Source organism: Pavona decussata, unplaced genomic scaffold, assembly GCF_977016875.1.
Source record: "Pavona decussata unplaced genomic scaffold, jaPavDecu1.1 SCAFFOLD_19, whole genome shotgun sequence".
Taxonomy (NCBI): domain Eukaryota; kingdom Metazoa; phylum Cnidaria; class Anthozoa; order Scleractinia; family Agariciidae; genus Pavona; species Pavona decussata.
Window position 1 is genome coordinate 2,992,315 of NW_028145442.1, and position 12,230 is coordinate 3,004,544.

At 39.6% G+C, this 12,230-nt stretch overlaps 1 protein-coding gene across 2 annotated transcripts; it reads left to right on the forward strand.

Annotated features, from left to right (window-relative positions):
• Window positions 1-5,541: 5,541 nt before the first annotated feature.
• Window positions 5,542-11,715, forward strand: LOC146487080 (uncharacterized). 2 transcript variants are annotated; one of them, XM_085090238.1, is made up of 3 exons: window positions 5,542-7,133; window positions 7,622-8,518; window positions 11,220-11,715. In XM_085090238.1, the coding sequence occupies exons 2-3, from the start codon at window positions 7,778-7,780 to the stop codon at window positions 11,622-11,624; spliced, it is 1,146 nt and encodes a 381-aa protein (XP_084946364.1). In that variant the 5' UTR covers window positions 5,542-7,133; window positions 7,622-7,777; the 3' UTR covers window positions 11,625-11,715. The 2 variants fall into 2 exon arrangements, with proteins under 2 accessions (XP_084946364.1, XP_084946367.1); XM_085090241.1 differs by lacking the exon at window positions 5,542-7,133 and having other exon boundaries at window positions 7,447-8,518.
• Window positions 11,716-12,230: the final 515 nt, after the last annotated feature.

Here is a 12,230-nt window from a genome sequence, read left to right on the forward strand (position 1 = left end):
AGCAATATACAGCTATAAACGCTGGGCTGTCTGCGAGTGCTGCAAGCTATGAAGATCAAGCTACAGCTGTAATCAGTTACTATTTGGGTTTCTTCATTTTTCATTTTCATATAACAATGTCATTGCAATTAGGTGTACATCACTTAGAACCCACACACTTGTCTACAGAAGCCTGAGCTATGAAGCTCAACTTGTGGCAAATTAAAAAAAAAAGGCTTTCACTCTGGGCCTTAAGGTAAATGCGTCCTTCAAAGTCACGCAGAGAAGCTTGGCCAGAGCCGCTCTGTCTTTTCTCAGGCAAAAGGGTAATTTCGCTTTTTGAGGGGCTTAAGGTTAAAAAACAAACCTTGGTTAAATGATCAGATAAGGAAACTGTGTCATCATCAGTTGTTTTTTCGGTGCACAAAAGGATATACAGTATGACCTTGATAGAGGTTTTGTTTAGTAATTGTTATTTGACAGACTGCAAGGTACTGATATGGAATAACTAAACTTTTTCACCAGCCAATGAAATGTATATATTTAGGTTATTCATCTCAGTACTAATCGCCTTTCGACTGAGTTGCTTTGCATAAATTACAAACTGTTATTAATTTGTTGACTAAAAGTGGTCAGTTTTAAAAGCCGAACGTTCTGGAGAAAGCGATAATTAGCAGTATGAAATAAAACATGTACAGGTGCACCAGTCCGTCATGCATGAATAGCGACTTGGAGTTTGTCTCTACTTTTACTACAGAAATCGGGCCTCACATTTTCTGGCTTAGCTTGTTAAAATTCTGATTTAATCTTTGGTCAAACCGCCACAAGATTTAGTAGAGTCCAAAGAAATATGACTACCTATGCTTTAAAGAAACTGTTAAAAAGCATGCAGTGTCCAAAAAACTATACTTCAGTAATATCCTCCGTAAAAGCTTAATGGAAAAGTTGTCATTTAGTTTAGTTGACAAGTTAAGTTCCGCCGTCTGTTTTATTGATATATTACCAACTCATAACTCGGAGCACATATTCAGCTAGAGTTGGCCCTTATATTGTCAACTTGTTTTCAGTTGAATTTTGCAAGCGCTGTTCTTAGTCGATCAAGAACCACCACTGCTGAGTCATTTTTCCTAAGGTAAGCTTTTACTAAACGAAACCAAACTATAAAATAGTTGTAAACGATCAAGTGACGTGTATTATTCAGTGATGTTCTTACCGTTACCGGCACACCTTAAGTTGTTCAATTCACAATCGCGGCCAACAGAACAAAGCTATAACTGACCAACCATGTTTTACAATGCATGATTCCGACATGATTGCCAACGGCTTCCCTTTTGGGGGGCACCAAATGTCCGACAGAATTTTTTAACATTGCTATTTATATGGGATTTAAGTTTAAGGAATATTAAGGGTTGTAGCTTTACTATCAACCAGTTTTGAAATAACAAATTATAGATTGTCAGTTTGTCCTTGAATTACTGAAAGTCGTTTTCGTCGAGCCTCCACAGATAACAGAACGGGCTTATTGTTCATGACGCTGGGGCGTATAAGGAGAGGGGGAGTTTATGCTACCTCACTGTTTACATAAGATTTTTGTCTGGGTTTTTCAAGAGGTTTCTTTATTTGTGCCAAAACCTTTTGTTTCTAGTAGCTGTTTTTACACACCTCGAGAACGTTTGGTGAAAATCGATTACTAAGTGTCCCGGATATGGCTCGATGAGCAGGAAAACTGGTCAACCCCTTTTTCCATCTCAGATTTGAATTTGTTTTAGTATATAGCAAAAAATGCCGCAAAAACGAACAGCAATTATCCTCGACTTCGATAACTGATAAAAAATGAAAGGAATAATGTTTCAGAAAAATTATTCGGTTGTGATGGTCATGAACCAGCTACAACCCAAAATCATGACTATTTAGGCCTTATCTTGCCAAATCAAGAAAAGGCTTTAATCTCAGGCCAATCTCAAATGCCAACATCGGAACAGCTGCAACGGAAGTTTTATTGGAAACTTCGACCATCGATCGTCTGTTTTCCATTGACGACAGTATAATAACAGCGGGTATTCATTACACGGGGAGAACGTGATAATATGAACGGGAAATAACGAAATAAAAGCTATTCAATGAAGAAAGTATAGGAGAATCTTTGCTGACATCATTGTCTACATTTTGCCTCGTTAGCATATATCAAACAACTAGCTCCGAAAAAATGGACACTCTAAACTAAAAGAACATGTCACTCTTGGTAGTAAATATTGGTGTGAAATGTTGACTATTTTCACAGAAATTTGCTTTCATGACACTAAAATTTACAAAGAATGTATAGCTTTGTGACAAGAGTTGAGAGCTTATGACGCCCTCCGGTAAGCATAGGTGAAGGAACCTGGAGCGCCACCAGATACTCCACATTAACCTCTCACAAATGCTTAGAAAACTTTTCTAAGGATTTGTGATGGAAGTACTTAAAGTGCGCGCGGTTGGGTGGAACTCTTGAGCTGACTTTTTCCGCTCGCTTTGTTTTTTTTTTCGACGGAAATAACCGGAGGACAAATATTAACGCAGACGGGTTATTGCGTGGTAACTGTACTGTGATTTTGCAGCTCGTGACGTTAAGTAGCCAATATAATCGCGCGAAAATTAATGGGTGGGTTATGATGTGCGATGTACGTAATTTCGTGTGTTGAGGAGAATGTAACAGAAAAAAAGACCATCTCCAGCGCTTCTGCACTAAACTGTGCTTTGTTATTAATAAGGACTATCGCCTGATTTTAGCCAGCTCGGCTAGGTACCAGCCGATATTCCTCCGCGATGAGATGATGTCAAACCAATGCATGACTGGTACACGATGTATGTATGCGAGCGACCCTCCGCTGACCAAGGAGCCCGTAGAGTCTAGCACTGGTGCTCCGTTTATGACGTTGTGTTGTTGTCTAGCTACTGTTACTGCAGTGGCACATATATGACGTCATTGAACACAGGACACCCAACACACAGGGAACTCAACGAGTACATAAACCCTAAACACTAAAAATATAATGTTTGTGATTTAAGTTGCAAACGTTTTGAGAAAAGGAATCGGCCGAATTTACGCGTGCGAGCAGTTGTTGGTTTACCGAAATACCAGATGACCTTGCTTCGTCATTTTATCGAGATATTTGTCCCTCCAAAAACAAATGAGTTAGCATTCCAGTATTATGAAATTTTCAGCTGACATTTTGCGAAGAAAACTGTAGATTTTCTTTAAAAGTAAATCCGACTTTCTGAGGCGATTTATGTTACGGGACATTTTTCAGTAAAAGTATATCTCACTCAGTTTGGGAAATATCGGAGCCTTTGTAACCATCAGGTAAAACACATAGGTGTTGAACACCTGCTGTTCTTTCGAATAAGGAATTAGCTTCAGTTTGAAAAGGCGCGAAAAGTAATTTCTTTAGAATTTCCTCCATTTGCCAAGCTTACGCAAGTGAAATTGAGTTGTCGAAATACTATTGGCTACGAGTCTTATATGACAAATGTTTTTCAGTAAAAGCTCCTGAGTTCTGCCTGTAAGAGAACGAGTCAAGATCTGCAATAAACGTTATGTTCCTGTGAAGAATATTTGTGGTAGGTAGCAGGGAACCTCTCGCCTAGCCACAGAGCGAGAGCTTAAAGGGGCTTTTGGGCCAACAGCTCCACCTGCCAAACAACTAAATTATTCGTATAACCTGAGACCAAATTGTCAAATTACCTCTGGTGAAAAACGAAAAACCACCGAGACACAAGACATAGCTACAAGACATAGTTCTGGATGTTTAGAAAACAAGATCTATTGCATTCAACCAATACATCACAGTACACGTTCAGTACACGTTCAGTTCCTGAACTGAAATGTTCGAAACATGATAATGTTGTTAAATACTGACGCTATCATTTTCAGTATGTTGCCTTTATGTTTGTGTGTTCTTTATAGCTCTTTATTTAGCCGTTCAATATGTTGAACGTACTATTTTAGCATTCATCTTCTCCGAGATGAAGCCCTGCGCAGTATTTCTTAAACGGCCATAATTTGTCTCGTCTTTCTTTCTAAAAGAACTAAAATCACACGCGCGCAAACGTAATTTACAACTTTTATTCTCTAACTTGCCACCGTTCAGCAAATGTTTTCATTTTTGCCAAATATGATGCTAAATGTAAGTAACTTATCACCATCTGATAAACGAAGACCGCAAAGAAAAAATACTCGAGCTATCCCGAGTTTGATATCAACGGTGAAATTTTCAAGATAATGATCGCAGCTCACTAACAAAACCATTTAATTTTAAGCTCTTAGCTGCTCGCTGTGAAGGCTCCCAATAGAATATAACTGCAATAACATAATTTTTCACATATAAAAACTATCATTCATGCAAAATGAGACTAATTGTGTTTCACTGATTCAGTTCCTGTACATAATTAACTTTCCGTGCCATGTCCGTAAATATTTGTTTATAAAATTGACAATGCAAATGGCCCCCCAAAAAAGTGTTTCAAAAATCGTTTGAAATGTAGTTTATTATTCTTGCTACAATAGTAATCTCTGAAGAAGACCATAGAGGGAAGATATGTTAAATTATTTCTCGGAGCTGAAAGATGTTAAATGAGCCAAATGACGCCAATGAGTTTTTTGAATTGGTCTAAATACGCAAGCAAACTTGAAAATTAAGTCAGTACTCAGTAAAACTAAAATTGTGACGCACACGCTGGCGCGAGTCCGGCTAAGTAATGGACTCATCTTGGCCAGTTCAGTTGCTCGCCGCCTAACAAGACTTGAGGTAAGTTGCAGGTGCACTTAATGGTTTGTTTCGGTAGAATATCTGTTCGGAAAGGCATCACACTCCTCAGAAATTTGGATTGAACTGGAAAGAAAAGCTAGGGGTTTTGTTTAGGCAAGGTTACCTCAAACTTCCGCAACGCTGAAACTGGCCTTATCCCTTTTGTTTTCGCGGAGGGGCAAATTATTCGTCATTGAAAGTACGAAAAAAGGCCGGCTAGCATTTTCGGAAAGCTAACAGCAGCTTGTAAATTCAGGGAATAAGATTCCATGACCTAAAATTTTCGGCAGTTTGAATTTTCAGCTAAAGAATCAGAACACGTCAAACTGTGTAAACTCGCACCGAAATTTGCCTTTTAAGAGGCCATTATTTGATGTGGGAATGCAGTTATACACAATATTTTAGCTAGCATGCTTTAATGTTTGAACCATTGGGTGTTCCCGATGGTAGTGCTTTAATAGTTTAAAAGCAACATTAGTTTTCTTCTAGGCCAACTGTTCGCGGCGGGATGTACATTCATTCTTTTAAATTCAAAGCCGCCAACAGAGAGTCACTAGAATTTTAAATATCAGTAGAAGCTGATTCGAATAAAACACCGTTGTACTGTACTGCCATGTCAGACTAGAGATTGAACATGCAGCTTTCGTTTGAAGAGGACAAATATAACAAATTGAACAGAATTGTGTATCAGTTCATCGTGTTTATGTTAAGCACTTTGTCCAAAAAAACAAAGTCTTACGTTTCAATGATGTTGGAACCTGTAGATAAACAAATATTTAACCTGGCCGATAACCGCAGCCCGAAGCCTTTCAGCGTCAGCCTTGAAAAAAGGATTTTTTGACGATTGGTCGGTAGCTGATATATATAGAAGAACTTAGTAACATTGGCCACAGTTTTTTTCTGCTTAATGTTATATTAACATGAAGGAATAAACGAAGCAAAGTTGATAGAAACTTAAACGGCTTTCAATTTACTTAAATTCAGTTTCAGCTTCACTAGATCCAATAAGGGTGTTGTTTGAATTAAATGTTTTTAGTTAGCATTAAATTTAGCGCGAGAACAATGTTTACTCAGTTGAAGAAGTTTCACCGAGTTTAATTCCCGTAGGGTTTTTGGCTAAATATTATGCACCACCAACAACAACTTTATTCACTGAAATAAGAAAATGATACCCGAGAACACTTGCAAATCGGTCGGTAGCCCTCTTCCATTTAATCAGGCAGTTTCAAGAAATAACTGAAAATGGAAATAAAGTAAAGCGAGCATTTTGCGATAAGATCATTGCAGAAAATAGCATTGTTTAATATTCTCTTTTTTCTAACAAACTTGTCGTTATTGTTTGGTATCCAACATGCAAAGTGCTTTCATTTCTAATTCACAGTTTTCTGTGTCATGACCATGCAATAATTCTGATAATTTTATATTAGCTCGATGAATTTCAGTACAGTTATCTAAACTGAGAATCTCTGATAATGACTACCTGGGCCTGTCCTTGATCAGATATCAACCAGCAACAGAATATTAAATTTAATAAAAAAAATTTAGTTAAATGCCAAATTCGAGCATGGCATGTCCCGCCAATCCCGGGCAATGTCGCGCCGGAAATCGTGTCCAACTCGCAATATTATCGCTGACATACACGATTTAAAGCTGTGACGCCAAAGAGAGCTAGCCGAAATGGCGCCAAAAATTGCAAAACATGGCTTACAGCACGGCACGCAACGCAAAAAAAATTTCCTACATCCATCTCTCAGCTTGTTAAATTTTATGCGGCAACGCTCGGCTTATGGCGTAATTTTACATACGCCTATACAAGCTAACAAAGCAACGCTTTTATGAGTTGATAATGAATTGTATTGACCAACACATCGACATGAACAGAATCGGAAGGAGGATTTTGTTTATCAATGTTTTTTTTTTTATTAAAATTAAGAAATTATTTACATGACAAAAACATTTTAAATCCAAATCCAAATCGTTTTCAAACCATTAGCTTAAACTCCTGAGCACCGGATTATTAAAGCACTCGGTCTTTCTCGCACAAAGAATATTAATTTTTCAATGGCTTCAGTTCCTGTAAAAGTTTTTTTCAAAAGACCTTGATTCAGCGTTATTGTTTCGCCGAATCTTGAGAGTAGATTGCTTTTTAAAGACGTGTTGAAAACCGGCCATTTGATGCAATGCGCTGTCTCAGCCGACACGAAATGAATTAGATTTTACCATCCTTAATAAGTGACTGGTGAGTATAATTTTGTTTTTTAACTTTCAGATAATATTCTAGTGGCCTCAGACGAATTGTTTTACGACGAACTGATCGTCGGCTAGCTTTGTGAGTTTGTCAGCGACGCCGATAAATCTGATGAATAGGTCAGCCTTTTTCCTACCACGAAGGTCTTGAATTTTTTTCAGTACGATTGAAAATGAACTTCTTTAGTGCACGATGCTGTAATTTGCAATCCATAAAGTGTCAGATTCAGAATCAAATCTGCCAATAACGATTTAGCTGCAGCAGTTTGTAAATTTAGACGAAAAAAGTCGAAGTTTATATGTTACTGGCCTACACTCGTGATTCACCAAAGGAGTGAACTCGTCGTTGAGCCAGTTTAACGTGGCACACAGGGCATCGGTGAATTCAAAGTTTAAATAAACACTCAGTTCAGAATTTTATTCAGACTTAGAACATGCAAAATGAGCTTGTACAGCACCAGGGAATTCACCTCACTATATTACCCTGCACATCGCAACAGCAAACATAACGGCAGGTGCTCTCGACATTGAGAATTTTCCAAATTTACGGTTGACACATCGATTAAACTATTTATCAGATTTATAATTATTTTTAAATGTTATTTCAGGTTTCGGACGACATTTGGAAAATAGCCTCGGAGGCCCTGGGACGTGAACTGCATAGAACACATTCACCAGAAATCAAGGTTTAATACGCCTGGTTGCATTCATGATTGACAACCCATCATTTTAACTGTACATGTTTACAAGAGGCTTATCTCATCATGACGTCCTTCGAAGTTAAACAGAATCTCTTCTTAGCAATTGGCACAATCTTTTCTGCATTTATAACTGTCGTGGTTAACTGTATTGCAGCCTATTACCTCCTCATTTTCAAGAAATCTTCCTTCAATCGAAAGCAATACAACAATTTCCTGATGGGCTTGCAAGCAGTCATGGGAATTTGTCTGGCTCTCACCGGTTACACCTGGACAGCGGTTGCCCATGCGGCTGGTGAATGGCCGGCGGGCAATGTCGGCTGTTCATTGGCCACGTTCTGTCTTCTGTTCTTCGGCACAATGACTGTGATGATAACATTGGTAATGTCCGCGGAAAGATTCATAGCCATGTGTATTCCGTTTTACTACGAGGTACTTATAAACTTTCGCAAAATTGTGATTGCAGTGTCATACATCACTATACACGCTGCGGCGCTGGCCACTCTGCCAATAGTGTTAGATGCCGTTGAACTCACCAAACAGCCCATAGCCGTGTGTTTGTACTCGCTCTCCAAGCGCAGTTTCAAAGAAGCCGTCGTGGTACACGCTTTTATTTGCAATTTCTCTCTTTCCATTCTACTAATGCTCGTAATGAACATTTCAGTGCTCAAAGCTTTAAAGAAAATGAATCGGTCCATAAGCTCCGAGGTCCGTGCTCAGATGGGAGGAGATCGTGAGTCCAGCATACTTTCAAACCTCACAAGTCTTATGGCTCTATCTTACAGCTTCTGTTGGATACCTGTCCTGGTGAGAAATTTAGCACAATTTTCCCCTGTCAGTCCTGCCTGGTATATCGAATAGGATGATGTCCAAGCCAACCTCGTTCCCAGGGTCTTTCCCCAAACCTTGGGAACGAGGCTGGTCCAAGGCTGAAAGATTATCCCAAAAATGAACAGTTAGATGGAAAGCGAAGCTTGTCATTGAAGAAACTGAGAAATCTTAAGGACAATCGTTCAGTCACGCCATTATCAAGGCCCTGGTAGCGGGTTGTTGGGTAATCCCTCATCCGGCTTTAATTTTGAGGAGGGCTATTCTTAACTTCATGAAAATATCTGAAATTACCATACAAAACGGCAATTATCTCAACCGATTTTTTTTTTAACTGGGTCATCTCTTACCTCTAGAATTATTTTCGCAGTTATCTTTTATCCCTAAAATCATTTCCTATGTTAAACCTTACCCCTAAAACCTCTGTCAGGGCTTCATTATCATCCGATATAACTGTAAGTCAGAAGTGCTTTTATAGCCCTCCGATTATTTGTATACATTCCCGTGCTTTATCTTGATAAAAGGGGAAAAGGCAGTGACGGTCAAGGCGTAATTGTACGAAAAGAAATGCAAATTAAATTAGATTACACGATTTCAATACACTCAGTATATGATTAGTGTACCTAAAAATGTCATTTTTCTAGCCTGTTTAGCATGGTTTTCAACATTTTCGCTTTCTGTCTGCGCGAAAGTTGGTGTACTAACTGACTATGAGAGTGAAAAATAGAAGGAAGGAGGCGGGGGGAGGAGGGGGGAGGACAGCATTCTTCCTCTCTCTTCTCTCCCTTCCCAATGCTCCACTCATTTGTCTCATTTCGTCCCAACTTTCGCGCAGTACAGAAAGCGAAAAATGTAGAAAACGCCGCGGGAATAGTCGTTATGCATGCTATATTTTTTTTTCTTCAGTGTTTATGTGTGGGTGGCCATGGGACTGTGTCTGAGTGTCCTGTCTAGGGTTAAAAATGCAGTGTTTGTGTGTGGCTGGGACATGGACGCTTTCCAAATGTCAGAACTGGCCGGCCATACAGGTCAGTTTGTAAACGGAATGTACCAATTTGAAGGATAAGTTTTATCCCAGTATTTCGAATTTCTTGAAAATAGTGCGCACCATTTCCGGAGTCATTCTTCCTCAAGATTTTGCAGCACCATCCCCTCAAAATGAAGGATTCGATTTACAAACTGGCCAGCCAATTGTGACAAATGAAAAGCGTCCTAAAAATCTGTGTGAGAGAAGCGTCTACTTACAGGAGGTTAAAAGCAGTAGTGTTTATCGGTGGCTGGATCCAGATCTTTTAACTGGGTATGCGATTAAGAGAGATACCGACTAATAAGAGTTTAAAATTATAGCAGTTTGGTGTGATTAGTTCAGGAGTGACTGAGTTTCCGCTTGAAGGCAGCTCAAAAGCCCATTTATGAGTGTATGCTTAACAGAAGCGTTCGCCTATGCCGAGGTAAAAGGGATGGAACGGTGTCTGAGAGCGTGGGTTGGGGGGTATTCCTCCGATTTCTCGGTAGGGGTGTGCCACCCGCTTCTCCAAATCCTGACCCTATTTCAGACCAAAACATGCCATTTTCCACACCCGTTTTCAGACCTTCACATCAGTGCCGAAGTCAAGAATTGGTAAAATTCACCCGAAAATTCAGCTCAAATGATATGTTTTGGCCGGATACTTCTCTTTCTCTACTTTTCATTTGGAGTTGAAAATACAAATACGTTTATACCCTGTCGTGATTTCCTTGCAAACCATACCTGATTTAAGACCATAATGGTCAAAATCCATACTCGTTTTCAGAACAAAACGGCTAAAAAACCATACCCTTTGGGGCGGCACATACCTATATACTGAAATCTTTAATCGGTTCAAAACTGTAAATAACCTCGTACCCGAATACCTGTCTGATAAATTCGCTAGCGTTAATACCATTCATAGACATAATCTGCGAGGTGCACAACATGACTTATTTATTCCGCGACCGAACACTGAGGCCCTCAAGAAAAGTTTTCGTTATAGGGGCGCAGTAACATGGAACAGTCTGTCAGCGGAGGCTAAGCAGGCCACTACTTTAAATAGGTTCTATTCCGCTTTAGTATAAATCTACTAGTGTTCTATCACGAATGCCGTTCTCTGATTGGCTACGCTACTCGCTATCTATTCTGTGATAGATAGTGAGTAGCGATTTTCAACAAAATGGCGCCCGCTTCTTCGCGTTTTCGAAGTGTCTGCGATGAGGAAATAGATAATTTACTCGTTTAGTTTTGAACGACTAGTAGATTTATACTAAAACAATTAGATTATTCGCTCTCGATTTCTATGCGTAATAGTTGATTCGGGCTTCGCCCTCATCAACTATCACGCGATAGAAATCTCGAGCTCATAATCTAATTGTTAAATAGTATTTTAGAATTTCTCTAACTTAGTTTTAGGGCCTATTATAGGATTTTTCAATTGTGTTTGTTAATTTTAATGCCTTAGCTTTTTAGCACTAGGTTTAATGCGCACGGCTCTTTAGAAGACCACTTTTAGTGATAAGGATTCCGTGGATAAATAAAGTTGTTACTATTATTATTATAGCTTAAATAGGGGAGTACCCCCCCCCCCCCCGCCGGGTCTGAGAGTCTTTATATTAGCGGAAAAAAATCTTTTACTATTTGACCAATCATGGTTTCCTCTTTCAACAGGTTCGCGTGATGCTCCTGTACCACGCTAATTGGCGCAGTATTTATTTCGACTTATTTGCGTTTTCTTTATCAACCGCTGATCCATTTGTGCATCCAGTCACCTGCTTACTTGTGAGCCAGCGATACAGAGCAGGCTACATTGCGGCCTGGAAAGACATCCTGTCCAAATTTCAGTGGTGGGTTTTGCGCTTCGTGTGTAAATCCAAAGGCAAAGTACACGTGCTGGAACATGCAGGCAGCTGCGAAGGTTTGGACAGTTTGAGTAAACGTGGAAGCTGGAAACATGAGACTCGTAGAACTCGGAGAAACAAAGATGAAAACATGGAGAGTCTGAGTGGCATTCCAAGCATTATGAGGCTTGGTGCGATTCTTGAGGTTCAAGAGGAAGCTCAAGCTCAGACGTAGATTTGTTCGTTATTCATTTGAGGAGCATGTAGTGATGCGACGTTGATCGTCAATAAAACAATTAGGAATAAAAATCCAGGCATAAATAAGAGCATCGGGTCACTGCTGTCTTGTAAATTGATCATGCTTCGTGTCTTCTGGTGCACCGTGAGCACTCAGAATTGTTGCACTGAAAAATGCGCATAAAAATAGATGACCCCCTCGTCCTCATTTAAACTATTTTTCTTGCATACACCCCTCCCCCCAAATTTCACTATCCCACCAGACCTCATGGAAACTAACCTGCGATCAGGCGTTCTTATTTTCGGGGGAGCGCGAAAGTGTGGCAGCGTGAGAGTCGGCGGTCGGGAGAACGAAGAAAAAAGAAGAACGGTTGTCCCAATAATAGATACTCCAAAACAGGGCTGGACACCTTATGGCGTCTACACAATGTAATATTCTCAATCGTGATAGCCCTGACGTAGAACAGAAGCTCATTTGTTAGGCAGAGAACTGAGAGAAGAGAACTCCATTTAGGCAGGGAATATCCTTTTTTAGGTTTCGCACTGATCTACACTATTTAGGCCTCAGCACTGATTTAAAAACGGTTAGCTGTCATTTTTTGAC

Coding starts and splice junctions, on each gene's coding strand:
- LOC146487080 (XM_085090238.1), top strand. CDS start 7,778: ATGACGTCCTTCGAAGTTAAACAGAATCTCTTCTTAGCAATTGGCACA. Junction 8,519..11,219: donor TCTGTTGGATACCTGTCCTG/GTGAGAAATTTA, acceptor CTCTTTCAACAG/GTTCGCGTGATGCTCCTGTA.